The sequence below is a fragment of the Balaenoptera musculus genome, chromosome 10, assembly GCF_009873245.2.
Source record: "Balaenoptera musculus isolate JJ_BM4_2016_0621 chromosome 10, mBalMus1.pri.v3, whole genome shotgun sequence".
Lineage (NCBI taxonomy): Eukaryota > Metazoa > Chordata > Mammalia > Artiodactyla > Balaenopteridae > Balaenoptera > Balaenoptera musculus.
The window spans coordinates 44,717,691-44,729,044 of record NC_045794.1 but is presented as its reverse complement, the minus strand read 5'-3'; the positions used below and the strand labels follow the sequence as shown (position 1 = coordinate 44,729,044).

General features: G+C 45.9%; 2 protein-coding genes across 3 annotated transcripts; both read right to left on the bottom strand.

Moving 5' to 3' along the window:
• Positions 1-445: 445 nt before the first annotated feature.
• LOC118901627 lies at positions 446-1,709 on the bottom strand. Its single transcript, XM_036864931.1, has 4 exons — positions 1,611-1,709; positions 1,473-1,497; positions 1,068-1,090; positions 446-792 (listed from the first exon to the last, which is right to left on the bottom strand). The coding sequence occupies exons 1-4, from the start codon at positions 1,686-1,688 to the stop codon at positions 613-615; spliced, it is 306 nt and encodes a 101-aa protein (XP_036720826.1). The 5' UTR covers positions 1,689-1,709; the 3' UTR covers positions 446-612.
• A 1,596-nt stretch (positions 1,710-3,305) lies between these two features.
• PA2G4 (proliferation-associated 2G4) lies at positions 3,306-11,275 on the bottom strand. 2 transcript variants are annotated; one of them, XM_036864928.1, is made up of 14 exons: positions 11,005-11,275; positions 9,075-9,203; positions 8,708-8,813; positions 8,546-8,615; positions 8,206-8,298; positions 6,657-6,720; positions 6,334-6,412; positions 6,103-6,181; positions 5,887-6,020; positions 5,118-5,212; positions 4,865-4,992; positions 4,649-4,702; positions 4,363-4,429; positions 3,306-3,526 (listed from the first exon to the last, which is right to left on the bottom strand). In XM_036864928.1, the coding sequence occupies exons 1-13, from the start codon at positions 11,090-11,092 to the stop codon at positions 4,364-4,366; spliced, it is 1,185 nt and encodes a 394-aa protein (XP_036720823.1). In that variant the 5' UTR covers positions 11,093-11,275; the 3' UTR covers positions 3,306-3,526; position 4,363. The 2 variants fall into 2 exon arrangements, with proteins under 2 accessions (XP_036720823.1, XP_036720825.1); XM_036864930.1 differs by having other exon boundaries at positions 3,306-3,522.
• Positions 11,276-11,354: the final 79 nt, after the last annotated feature.

Genomic DNA, 11,354 nt, shown 5'->3' with positions numbered 1-11,354 from the left:
GCCCTTCCGCTTCCTGCGGAAGAAATGACACTCTAGCCACCAGACCCGGAACCACACTCTATGGTGTGTGAAGTATTTGCGCGACAAGCCGCAGGAAGTTCCCAGCAAGCTTTGCGTGTCACCATGGCAACCCGACCCAACAGCAAAGAGTCCCCAAAGCGAGACTTTGTAATGCAGGCCTAGACAAGGGAGGAGGGGAACCACTTTTTGCCCCTATGCCCGCGAGATCAACTTGAAAACTGCCCCTGGCGTGTGTAACACCCTTTCCAGCAAGTAAGGGCCACCCAATGCTCCAGCAGCTCCGAGGGCCGGAACCCCCACACCCGACTTGCAGCCTAAGTAGCTTGCTTGACTTCCTCTACATCACGGGGTAGAGAGGTCGACTGTACTGGTACAGAATCCCCAGCCAATGGAACCATAAAAACCACATAACACACAAGACGAATTTTTTTCTTCAGCTAAGACAGCAAAAGAGATGATTTATTGTTACATGTTACATTCAGCCACAACTGAGAATAGAACTAGTCCAGTATGTCAAAGGTCCAGGGCAAAGGACCAAAAGGGACCGTTTTGATACGAGTAAGGTGGGTCTCTCAAAGGCGGTCGAGGCGATCAGAATGGCCATCGATGTTCCAGATCCACTGAGACAAGTTCTAGACAGTAGGCAAGCAGTCCAACAATTTGTACCAGCGTCCCTGTCCTCTGCCTTCCCTTGTTTCTGCTCCTGTGGCTTCCATGGGTGTACAAGTTTACTTGGACCTCTGCCTCATCTTTCTTCTTTTGCGCTTCAGCCTGAAAACCAGACATAAGAATACACCTCCTGCCCACAAACCCGAGTTCAGTCTTTCCCTCCCATTTTACATCTAGACACAATACAAGGGACGGGTAAAATCAACGAACAATACGATGCTACCGTCTTGTGTCCCAACTCCTGGCTTTGGCCAGTCAATGCTCATAACGTTTTTCACCTAAAGTTGTTTTAGATTTCTAAACCAAATGTTCCTCCCAAGTTTTATCCAAGGCGCGCTCCACTTCCCCCCTCCTGTACTGGAAACTTCTCAGCATACCTGCGCATTCGCTTCTTCCTCCACTGGCAACCGATCATAACCAGAGGCAGAGAATAAAACAAGGTATCATTAATTTTAGTAACAAGTTTAGGCAGGGATATGAAGAGCACTATATGAGTAACCACATCAACAATTTGGACTCCCACCCGGATCCCAGACGTAAAACCCCGAAGCCCGCATGCGCTCTTCTACTCCCGCCCTCTCTCGCACTCCCAGCCTCTCTCACCACAGCACTTACCCACCACTTCCTTTGCTTCTCCCCAAACTATCCTTCCTCTCCCAACATCTCTTGGGCACCCTTGAGAACCCAGCGATCCCGGAACGATGGCGGACTTCCCTTGCCAAGGTCTACCCCAACAATCGCCAATTCTTAACAGCTTCAGCTCACTGCCAGGGACTGCTTACCTTCGCTCTCATGGCGCGGAGGTTTCTACGGGGAAAGAAAAAAAGTCTGCAGTTAGTTTGCTATAACGATGGTAAGTGCAGAGATCAGATGTTAATGGATTGTACTCGGAATCCGAACACAGCAACTCAGACACTCACCTCCGAAGATGGCGCTAAGGCCGAGAGAGGGGTAGAGGCCCGCCTACGGATATTTAATGGAACGCTCATTGTCGTCATTTCCGCTGTCTCGCCCTGCCCCTAGGGGCGGGGCTGCCCGAGGGGAGTAACAATAGCTTTCGGCCTTAGGTACCTGAGAAGTGATTGAATTAGGAAAGTTCTGTTGGAAAACACTATTTTGAGTTTGAGTTATAAAATTCCCCTTCCCCCAGTTTTATTATGAGGATACTGTATTATTTAAATATGAGCACATACTTACAATAAGAGACCTAGAGGTGCAAACGAGCAAAGGACAGCTACTTCCGCCTTCCCTCTCATTGCTTCATGGGAGTTGCAGTTGCCTGGCGATATCCTCCATTTTACTATGGATAGGTGCAGATTGAACAAAAACTCCTGATTTGTTTTACTGGTTTACCTTATTTTCTAAACTAAACTGCTGCAGGGAGATTCGATCTTGGAACTTACAAAGGTCCTAAGATTTCAGAACATTGAAAGGATGTAAAGTGAGGAGTTGAGAAAGCTGTCATACTACAGAGAACTTTGTCACTATCGAAGATAAACTCTTTTCCTAGCCAAGTCCGGTCTTTCTCTACAATGCATGAGGCAGAATGTCACTATATTCCTGGCCACGATGCATCTTGTTCAGAAACTTAAGTGATTCTCCTTCTGCATAGGGCGAAGATCAAATCAATGGACAGAGGGGAAGCAAGATGAGCTACACATTTCTTTAGGGCAAGAATGGTATTTGGTGGCAAGACAACTTCCCAGTCTCACGGTATGGTTAGGTCAGAAGTACCCGGAAAAGACACCCAAATATTTGGCTACAGTTATGAAGTATGAAAGAGAACCCTTCATCATACAGACTTCACCTTATTCACTGTAAGATACAGTACAGCTTGTTATAATCCCTTTTTTAGTGGTTTCCCTTTATAAAATTTCACCTTTTTTAGCTCTGGAAAAACAAGGTTTCTAAATTTAGGGCCCTTATTCCAAGTGCTTAAGCAGTTCTAGTACTGTCACCAGCAGAAGGTAATGTGTTTGAAAACAAGAAACCCTAGGATTATTTTTATATCAAATCCACTGGGATCTCACCTGTTGATTGCCCACTGTCTATAAGTTCTCATGAAGGGATGTGTTCAGTTTCGTTCAGCATAGTATCTTCAGGTCAGCAATGCCTCATATGTAAGATGCTCTAATACAAATTACCCATCCAATCTCAGGCTGGCCCTGAAAAATTACATAACACTAAATGCATTCTTCCTTGCTTCCTAAATCAAGATAATCACTTGCATACAGTGTTCTTATTTTTTGCAGTAAACATTAATGTCCTGAACAGTGTCAGCAGCAAGGTGTATGTTTCTAACTTCAGAAAACTAAATCACAAACTCCCATAGAAAAGGTACTCTTTTCAGAGAACCCAGGATTTATGTCTCCCCAACCCAAGGTATTCCTTGTTTTAGAAAGGTAAAATATGGCTATAGAAAACTGGTTCCAGGGACTTCCCTGGCAGTCCAGTGGTTAAGATTCCACATGGGTTCAATCCCTGGTCCGGGAACTAAGATTCTGCATGCCAAAAAAAACAAAACAAAACACAACAAAACAGGTTCCAAATGATCATCACTTCAACTCACACTCTCCCTCCGCCATCAATTAAGAGCAGCAAACAAAGACACATGATTATGAGCAAATCCAAATTTATTTTAATGCCATGTCATTTTCAGTATGTTTAAAAACCTTGTAAGTTAGCGGGAGCCCTAGTTCCCTGGGACAGCATGCCAGAGGTACTGAAATTCGTCACCTTTCTCTCCAAACCCCTAGCAATTCATCCAAGTCCACAGCTTCAGAAAGCCAGGAGTTTTGTCTCTTCAATCAGTCTGCTCCTCTGGTTCCAGGTCTTTCTTTCAAGAAAGGGAGGTCAAAATATTTCAAACAGGGAACAAAACCACAGTGGAGCTTCCAACTCAGGTTTCTAAGATAGAGCAAGGGAAGAATCCCACTGACTCCAAAGAAATGGACATGGTTGAGATGGATTACTTCTTTACAGCCTTGTGGAGGGGGAAAAAAATGTCCTGCAGAACAAAATGGACTACAAAGATTTACAAATGAGGATCCATTTGATAGATGAGAATCCCTTGGTAAACGCAGGCTCCAGCTCCTAAAAATGGGAGGGGCCTGACTAGACAGCCTGGATCATAAAAGGAATCTGCCACATGTGAAGAAAAACAGTCTGAAGAATAGCTCCTCTATTTTGAGGCCTGATAAAATACTTGGGGAGAGTGGGAAAAGAGAGAGGAACAAGCCCCAACAGATGGGAAAATGCTGACACTGGAGTGGTATAAAAAAATTTCAGCTGAGTTTTTAGTGGTGGTGGCTACTTTAGCCTCTTCCCCGTTCTGTTGTAGGGTCATAAACCTCGACCAAGCAGAGAATAGTAGAAAAAGGCTAGAAAGAGGGGCTTGAAGACGATGGATTTTGACTCCTGATTTTATTATTCAATTTCTCTTTTCTATTTAAAGTAGTCTTCGATGGCTGGGAAGCCTGGCCTCCCAAGACCAGAGTCAGTTAGAGCTGGTTGTTGTTGGAAGGGGGCTGGGTTGGGGGACTGGGATGAGGACAGGGAGACCCCGCTCTGCTGGTGGTCCTGGGTGGAGAAGACGAACTGCACTTCACAGAGCCTGGGGTGTGGTGGGAAGGGGATGAGGCAGGAGTGGCAAGCTGGGGGGATGGGACCCACCTCAGTCCCCAGCTTCATTTTCTTCTAAAGTTTCCCCACTGGTGGCATTCTCTGCAGTCTTAGAGGCCTACATTCATGGAAAGGAGAGGGAGAAGACATGTCAGTTTCCAACAACTTAGGGTAGTGTCTGGGGGACCAAGGACAAAAATATCCTAATTCTCTAGGTCAGGGCTGAGATGGGGAGAAATAAGGACATACAGAAATCTATACAACCACCATGACCCAGGAAGGTGGAATAAAGAGGGATCAAGTTCACCCTGCCAGAGAGGGATGATTGTTAACGAACCTTCTTTTTTTTCTTTTTCTGGGTTTTCCGACTTGCCGAACTCTGGAGGAGGGCCTGGAACATATAGAAGGAAGAAGGAAAACAAATTTTGAGGAATGTGGAGCAAACACCAAGTGCTACTCTCAGCATTGTAGCTCTCTTCAGGACTTTCCCATCACTTATTCCTCACTCCCAAGACAAGTGCCACGTGCCCGCCCCTTTCCATCCCACACTAACCTTGAGCTCTGCATCCTGGACCTCCATCTCAGACTTATAAAGGTCAGGCTCAAAGGGACCACTGGTTATCCGCATGGGGCCATTGGGCATAAGCAAAACTGTAAATTTAAACTGGGCAACAAATTCACCTATGAGAGAAACAAAGTATTTTGATAAAATGTTCCCTTGTCATCCATCCTCTTTTCTGTGAGCTATAGGGAGGAGGGGACCATAATCAGGGGCTCCAAAGTACAACTCTCTTCTTAGAACTCACCCTCCTTCTCATAGAGAACATTAAATGGTTGTAGCAGTTCGTGTTTGGCGCACTCCACCACACCCATGCGGGCCTTCTTCTCATCTTCAAATGCTCTGGGGAGAGAGAGACAAATTCAGGTATCCTTATCTCCTTATCATGTCTTACCATTTTGCTCATGTTTTTAAATAACTCCTACCCTCAGGCAGAAATCACACGTAGGATTGCTTTTTTACACTACCTTCTATGAGAGGGAGATGGGGAGAGGGAGAGAAGGCGAGAGGGAGAGAAGGCATGCACGCAGGCTGGAGCTACAAGTCTAGGCAGGAGAGGAGAGAGAGGGAGGGAAAGGTGGGGGAAGGAAGAGTGCCCCTGGGGGCTTCCCTGGTGGCGCAGTGGTTAAGAATCCGCCTGCCAATGCAGGGGACACGGGTTCGAGCCCTGGTCCGGGAAGTTCCCACATGCCATGGAGCAACTAAGCCTGTGCGCCACAACTACTGAGCCTGTGCTCTAGAGCCCGCGAGCCACAACTACTGAAGCCCGTGCGCCTAGAGCCCGTGCTCTGCAACAAGAGAAGCCACCGCAATGAGAAGCCCGTGCACCACAACGAAGAGTAGCCCCCGCTCGCTGCAACTAGAGAAAGCACGCATGCAAGGAAGACCCAACGCAGCCAAAAATAAATAAATTAAATAAATTAAAAAAAAAAAAAAAAAAAAAAAGAGTGCTTCTGGGTGTGTGGTATATGGGTCTGAATGGTTCCAAGCCCTTTCCTTGCTAAGTGCAGTAGTACCTTAAAGTAAAGGGCATGGCATCAAAACGCCTTTCAACCTCACTGAAGAAGGCACGAGAAGTTTTCATTTTCAGGCCATACTGCTTAGAAGGGTCTCTTTTGTAAATGGTGGTTCTCTGTCCTGCATCCTTGGCCTAAAAAAGATCACATTTTGGTCTGGTGCTCTTGGAACACACCCTCAGCCGCCCCCCCTGCTAGCTCTGTTACATTCCTCACCTTGCCCTCTCCTGAGCTGACGAGAACATCCACAGCATATACTTCATGTACCTCAAATTCAACTTTCTCATGGTCCTTCCTAAAAGGAACAGAAAGGAAACCATAAAGAGCAATAAGTAGTTCCTGGAGTTTAGAGTAGAAAGTAGATAAGATTAGCCTGGAATATGGAAGGATAAGTTCATGACTAGTCTGGTATGACAGAAGGTACAGGGTGGGATACAGGGCACCTACTTCTGCTGGTCTGTGGGATTCTGGATAATGGTTTTCTCTCCATCGATGACATGCTGCTTCAACTGGTGTGACAGCATACCTGCAGATAGGACAAAGTCTATGGTACCACTCACCTAGAATCCCAAAAGGTTTTCAACCCACCCACCCAAGTAGAATCATGGAGCAGACAATGAGAGCAAAGTGCCTGGCTATGGAAACACAGGGCACTGAGATTTTTGGCTTGGATTATGTCAGAGCCAAGATGGATCCTCAAGGGAGCAAAAGTCTTAATTCTGCAAAACCACTCATACTTAGACCCCCAACCCTACTATCTGAGGTCTCACCTTCTATTGGTGTGCAATTAAATGAGTGGGCAACTTTGTTCCAGGCTTCTGTCACTTGTGTGTTCTAGAAGTACAAGATCAAATAAAAGATAAGATACAGGGGCTAGGGAGTTGTCTACTATGAGAACAAGAAGCATAAAAGAACTGAGAAAAAAAAAAAAGAACTGAGAGATCTAATATCCTCAAGCAAGTACAATGATTCTCATTGGTTTTTCATTTCATAGGCCCTATCATCCCTACAACCTAGAAATTACATTTGCATACCATTTTACAAAGCACTTTCACGAAGATGGTCTACTTAGATAACGATTCTGTAAGGTGGATAGTGCAGATCTACATCCCAATCTAGAGGAGGAAACTGAGGCTCAGGAAGGTTACATGATTTGCCCAGGGTTAAACCAGTTAACCAAAAGAACGTGGTATAAACCCAGGTTTTCTGACCATAGTGTTTAGTCCATTATACCTGGAATTCTAACCTGTTGAAAGGGTATAGAAACTTTTATTTTTCACTTCTTACCTCTTTCAAACATGATCTGATCCTCACCTAAACTACAGTTCTTAAGAAAAAAAGGAAAGTGAATTACCAATCACGCTATTATTAAACTGTGCCACATACTGTGATAATCACTTTACATGGATGATCTCGATCTTCACAGCCATGTGATAATAAGGCACAATTTAATTTTTCCCACTTTACAGATGAGGAAATTTGAACTTGAAGTTATTAAAAATCAGTAGGGGGTGGCAACAGGGTGAGAATCCAGAACGTCTAATGTCATAGCTAGACAACAGCCACTATATTAACAGTACCTTCCAGTGAAAAGACACAATAGTAAGTACATAAATACTAAGAATAATTAATGTGCAAAATAATAATAGCTGACACAAGGGCTTACTATGTGCCAAGTACTGTTCAAAATACTTTATGGTAGCTCTATGAAGTAGGTACCGCTGTAAGAAACCTACAACAGAGCTTTAAGTAAAAATGATGCAATTAAGTAACAATGGGGACAAACTGATGAAAAGTGTAAAGAAGAGAGCACAGAAAAAAAGAAGATGCTTTAAGTATTGAACAGGTCTCTGAAATCTAAGTGTTCGAGAAAAATCTCCACTAATAGTCTAACACACTAAATTGTATTAATTCATGAGCAGTTTATGATCCCTGGGCTTCCTAATATTGTCTTGCAAGGGGCTTTGGCCTCTTTGTCACCAATTTACTGGTACTATTAATATTTTTGTTTTATAAGCTTTTAAAATTGAGTTTTAAAACTGTGGTATCTGTGTTTTATTTGTAAGCTATCTATCTCAAATTATTTTGGGGAAAGATGCACATCCAAAACATGAAAAAGGATCTCTATAGGCTCCATGAGAAAGGGACCACATATCCCCTTACACCTAGCATGATACCACCTAAGGTAGGCACTCAGATTTAACTGCTCTTTGGTATTACTCTTTAATTCCTGCCTCTTCTCTTTCAGCACAGAATAGCTGTAGATGCCTAATGTATCTTTGGCTCTATCAAGCTTTGGAGTTGGACTCAACAGCTTACCTGGTTTCCAGGTTTGACCAGGCGTAGGGCAGCTTCAGCACAAAGGTGAGCTGCCTTAATGACATCTGCTTTCCGCCCTGTTACTTGGGTCCCCTGTAGATAAGGAAATGCAGTGAGTGCCTTCCTGGAAAGCTCTTTAACTCAGCAGGTCTTTCAGTTAATATCTGTTTGCGTCCATTATGCAGCCAGTGGTGAGGAGAGAAAACACCCTTTCCCCTTTCATTTCTCTAGATACTCTCTCAAAACTTGCGTGGTGGTGGGGCTGGGGATAAGAAGCGAGCAGCAGTGCGCCCTCCCCCACTCCCCACCGGCTGAACAGAGTTCAAAGTGGTCCACCTACCAGAGCTACATCAACCACAAAAGTGTGAGCCACATTAGCGATGAAGCCATCCACATGGACCCCAAGGTCGCTGAAAGGCAAGAGCAGAGTACAGCATTAGCAACTGGCACTACTGTGAATGCTTAGGAAAAAGACAAGTGCTCTAAAATAGTTTAAGCTTACATTTTTACCAAGTCACCTTCCTTGAGAATATAGTCCTGGTCGCTCTTCAAAGGGGAGAAGTGACATACACAGTTATTTACTGAAATGCTGGTGGGAAAGGCAATACCTGTAAAGAGACAATCAGCCTTACTGCCTTGCTCACTCTCTTGGAGCCCTGTTGCCCCTCAGAAAGATGAGTGGATTCTCTTCAGGGTCTTGCTTAAGTTTGATCAGTTTGGATTGGGTGGGAAACTACTTGAATCCCCCTTGCCATTCCAAATTTCCAAATATCTCAACGAGTGCTAGGGTAGGGGTTGCATCATTACAATAAAACAAACAGGACTGAATAAGGGTCAAACTTAGGAAATTCATGGGGGATTGTTTTTACCTTTCTTCATTTCTTTTTCTTTTTTGAAAATCTTCCCTGTCTCTTCCATTATCATGGCATCACCTTTCTCACACAGGCTCAGTACCGACACACCTGAACAGGATGCTTCCACCAAAGACCGAAGTACCCCTGGGAACAGAACCCCGTATCAGTCCTGCATGTGTTGTCTAAGTTACCATCCAAGAAACACCTAGAAGTTGGACTTAGAGTTTCTAATATTCCCTAGTGCCATTGCTCAAAGGATGAAAGAGGGAATAAGTTTTGTCTCTTGCAATGTACCTCCCTATAATCTCTAAATCTCTACCTTCCTTTCCTGAAATAAAAAAGCCAACATTCCCTTTCCTCCCTTATATAGTGTGACAACTGGGTATGCACCATCTGTCTCCTTAGGCAAGGGAGACTTTCCAAAGATGATATCTGTGGTGTGGTAGGACAGGATTATGAACTTCAAGGGGATTCTCACCAAGGTATCCAACATACATGCAAAGCAAACTGGAGGAAATTTGTCGGCGTCAGGGACAACAGGAAGGTAGACATACAATTGCTGACTCCAAGCTGATGCATTGTTAAATGCTACCTTCTTCCCTTCCCAGACACCCCAATTAGATGTTAGTAATCCCAATTTATGTAGACTTATTTCTTCAAATAACAAGTCAAGGAGACTTAAACTAAGGTCCCTGGGCTTCAGCAAGCTCTGCTCTTAGCAGATTTCAAAGAGGTATGTGACCCAAAAGAGTTTCAAACTGGTATCTGGAATCACAAGTGCCTCAGAAGTTATAAACTGCAAGAGGGAAAAAATTTTTTTTCTGATTCAAACCACTACATATCAATTATGTTATAAAGCATTGTTTTGTTCACCGGATACCCTCTCCATGGCCCATCCTGGACTTCAGATTTGATTTTTGTGATCAAGTTTTGGTGATTCTTTGGAAGTCTGAAAACTCAGGTTTTCAGCCATAGGATCAAAGGCATCCTAAATGCCTATCTTTACTGTCAAAACCATTGAAAAGCCCAAAGACAAGCACTTTCTGTCCCCCTAACTGGGTTTTAAATTGGAAAGACAGAAGACAGAAAGTGAGACATCTGTCCAGACTGGCAGGCAGCTGCCACTGAGTAAGTGGCAGCTGAGTAAGTCAGAGCACAGTCCTAATATTCTAACATCAGTCCCCCCCTTTAACAGTACTAGTCACAGGTTTGCCTAGTTGGGGTGAGAAGGACCTCAAAACACTCCTAAAGTTGTGAAACCCTTGAGAACAATCAAATTTGACGACTAACTAAAGCCATCTGCGCAGATTGGGGGTAGTGATGAATAACTTTGAGAACAGTGAGATACATCTCCAAGAGTTATGGGGTGCCCTCCAACGGTCCCTGAGCTGGCCCAAGAGTAGAAGGCGGCCCCCACCAAGGAAGGAGCTGAAGTAAAGAACGAAAAACTACAACAAAGCACGTGGTAGGGAAGCTGGTGTCAGGGACCACAGCGGAGGGAGCCGGCGATCCGCAGGGGACCTGGCAACACGTGCCGGCTAGGCTCCTGACGGCGGAGAGCCGCGACAAAATAGAGGAGCGCTTCCTTTTCGAGGTGGCTTCGCTGCTGCCAAAATCAGAGACAGAGATCCGGACTGAAGAGTGAGGAGCAGGAGATACGCCTCGCCTCCTTACCAACCGCGTAGGGTTGGAGCCGGCCGAAGGCCCAGCTCTCCGCCCCTCCCGGCCGCCTGCATCTCGAGACTCCAGCCCAGGCCTAGCCTCTCAGGTCCCAGGCGTGACACGGAGCCTCCCCACCACGCCACCTCCAGCAGACCTGCGCGGGGCCCTCACTAGCCCACACTGCATGACCCCACCGCTCCAGGCCCTCGGGGGCCAGCCCAACACCGTCCCCCTTGCCTCTCCCTCCCAGCCTCGATCTCCGGACCCCTGAGGCCGCACTCACGGTTGGCAATGTCGCCCCCCATCTTATACTTGGTCACGACCAGGTCCTCGGCGATAGTTTGCTCCTGCTGCTCGTCCTCGCCCGACATCTTCCCACCACCACCACTGCAGCTTCGTTTCTCCTGAACCGCCGCCTCTGTCGCCCTTCCCAGCCACAGGCTGTAGCCACAGTCCCTTCGATCCGCGAGGAGAGCGCGAGCAAAAGCGCGAGCAAGCTAGGGAGCGGAGGGCGGGCGAGAGCGAGAAACTGCGAGCGCGCGGGCTGAGGCGCAGGGCACGCTGGGACAATGAGTCCCTCCTACCGCCAGCCTCTAGCCCCCCTCGCGGGCTATCAAACTACCATTCCCAGCC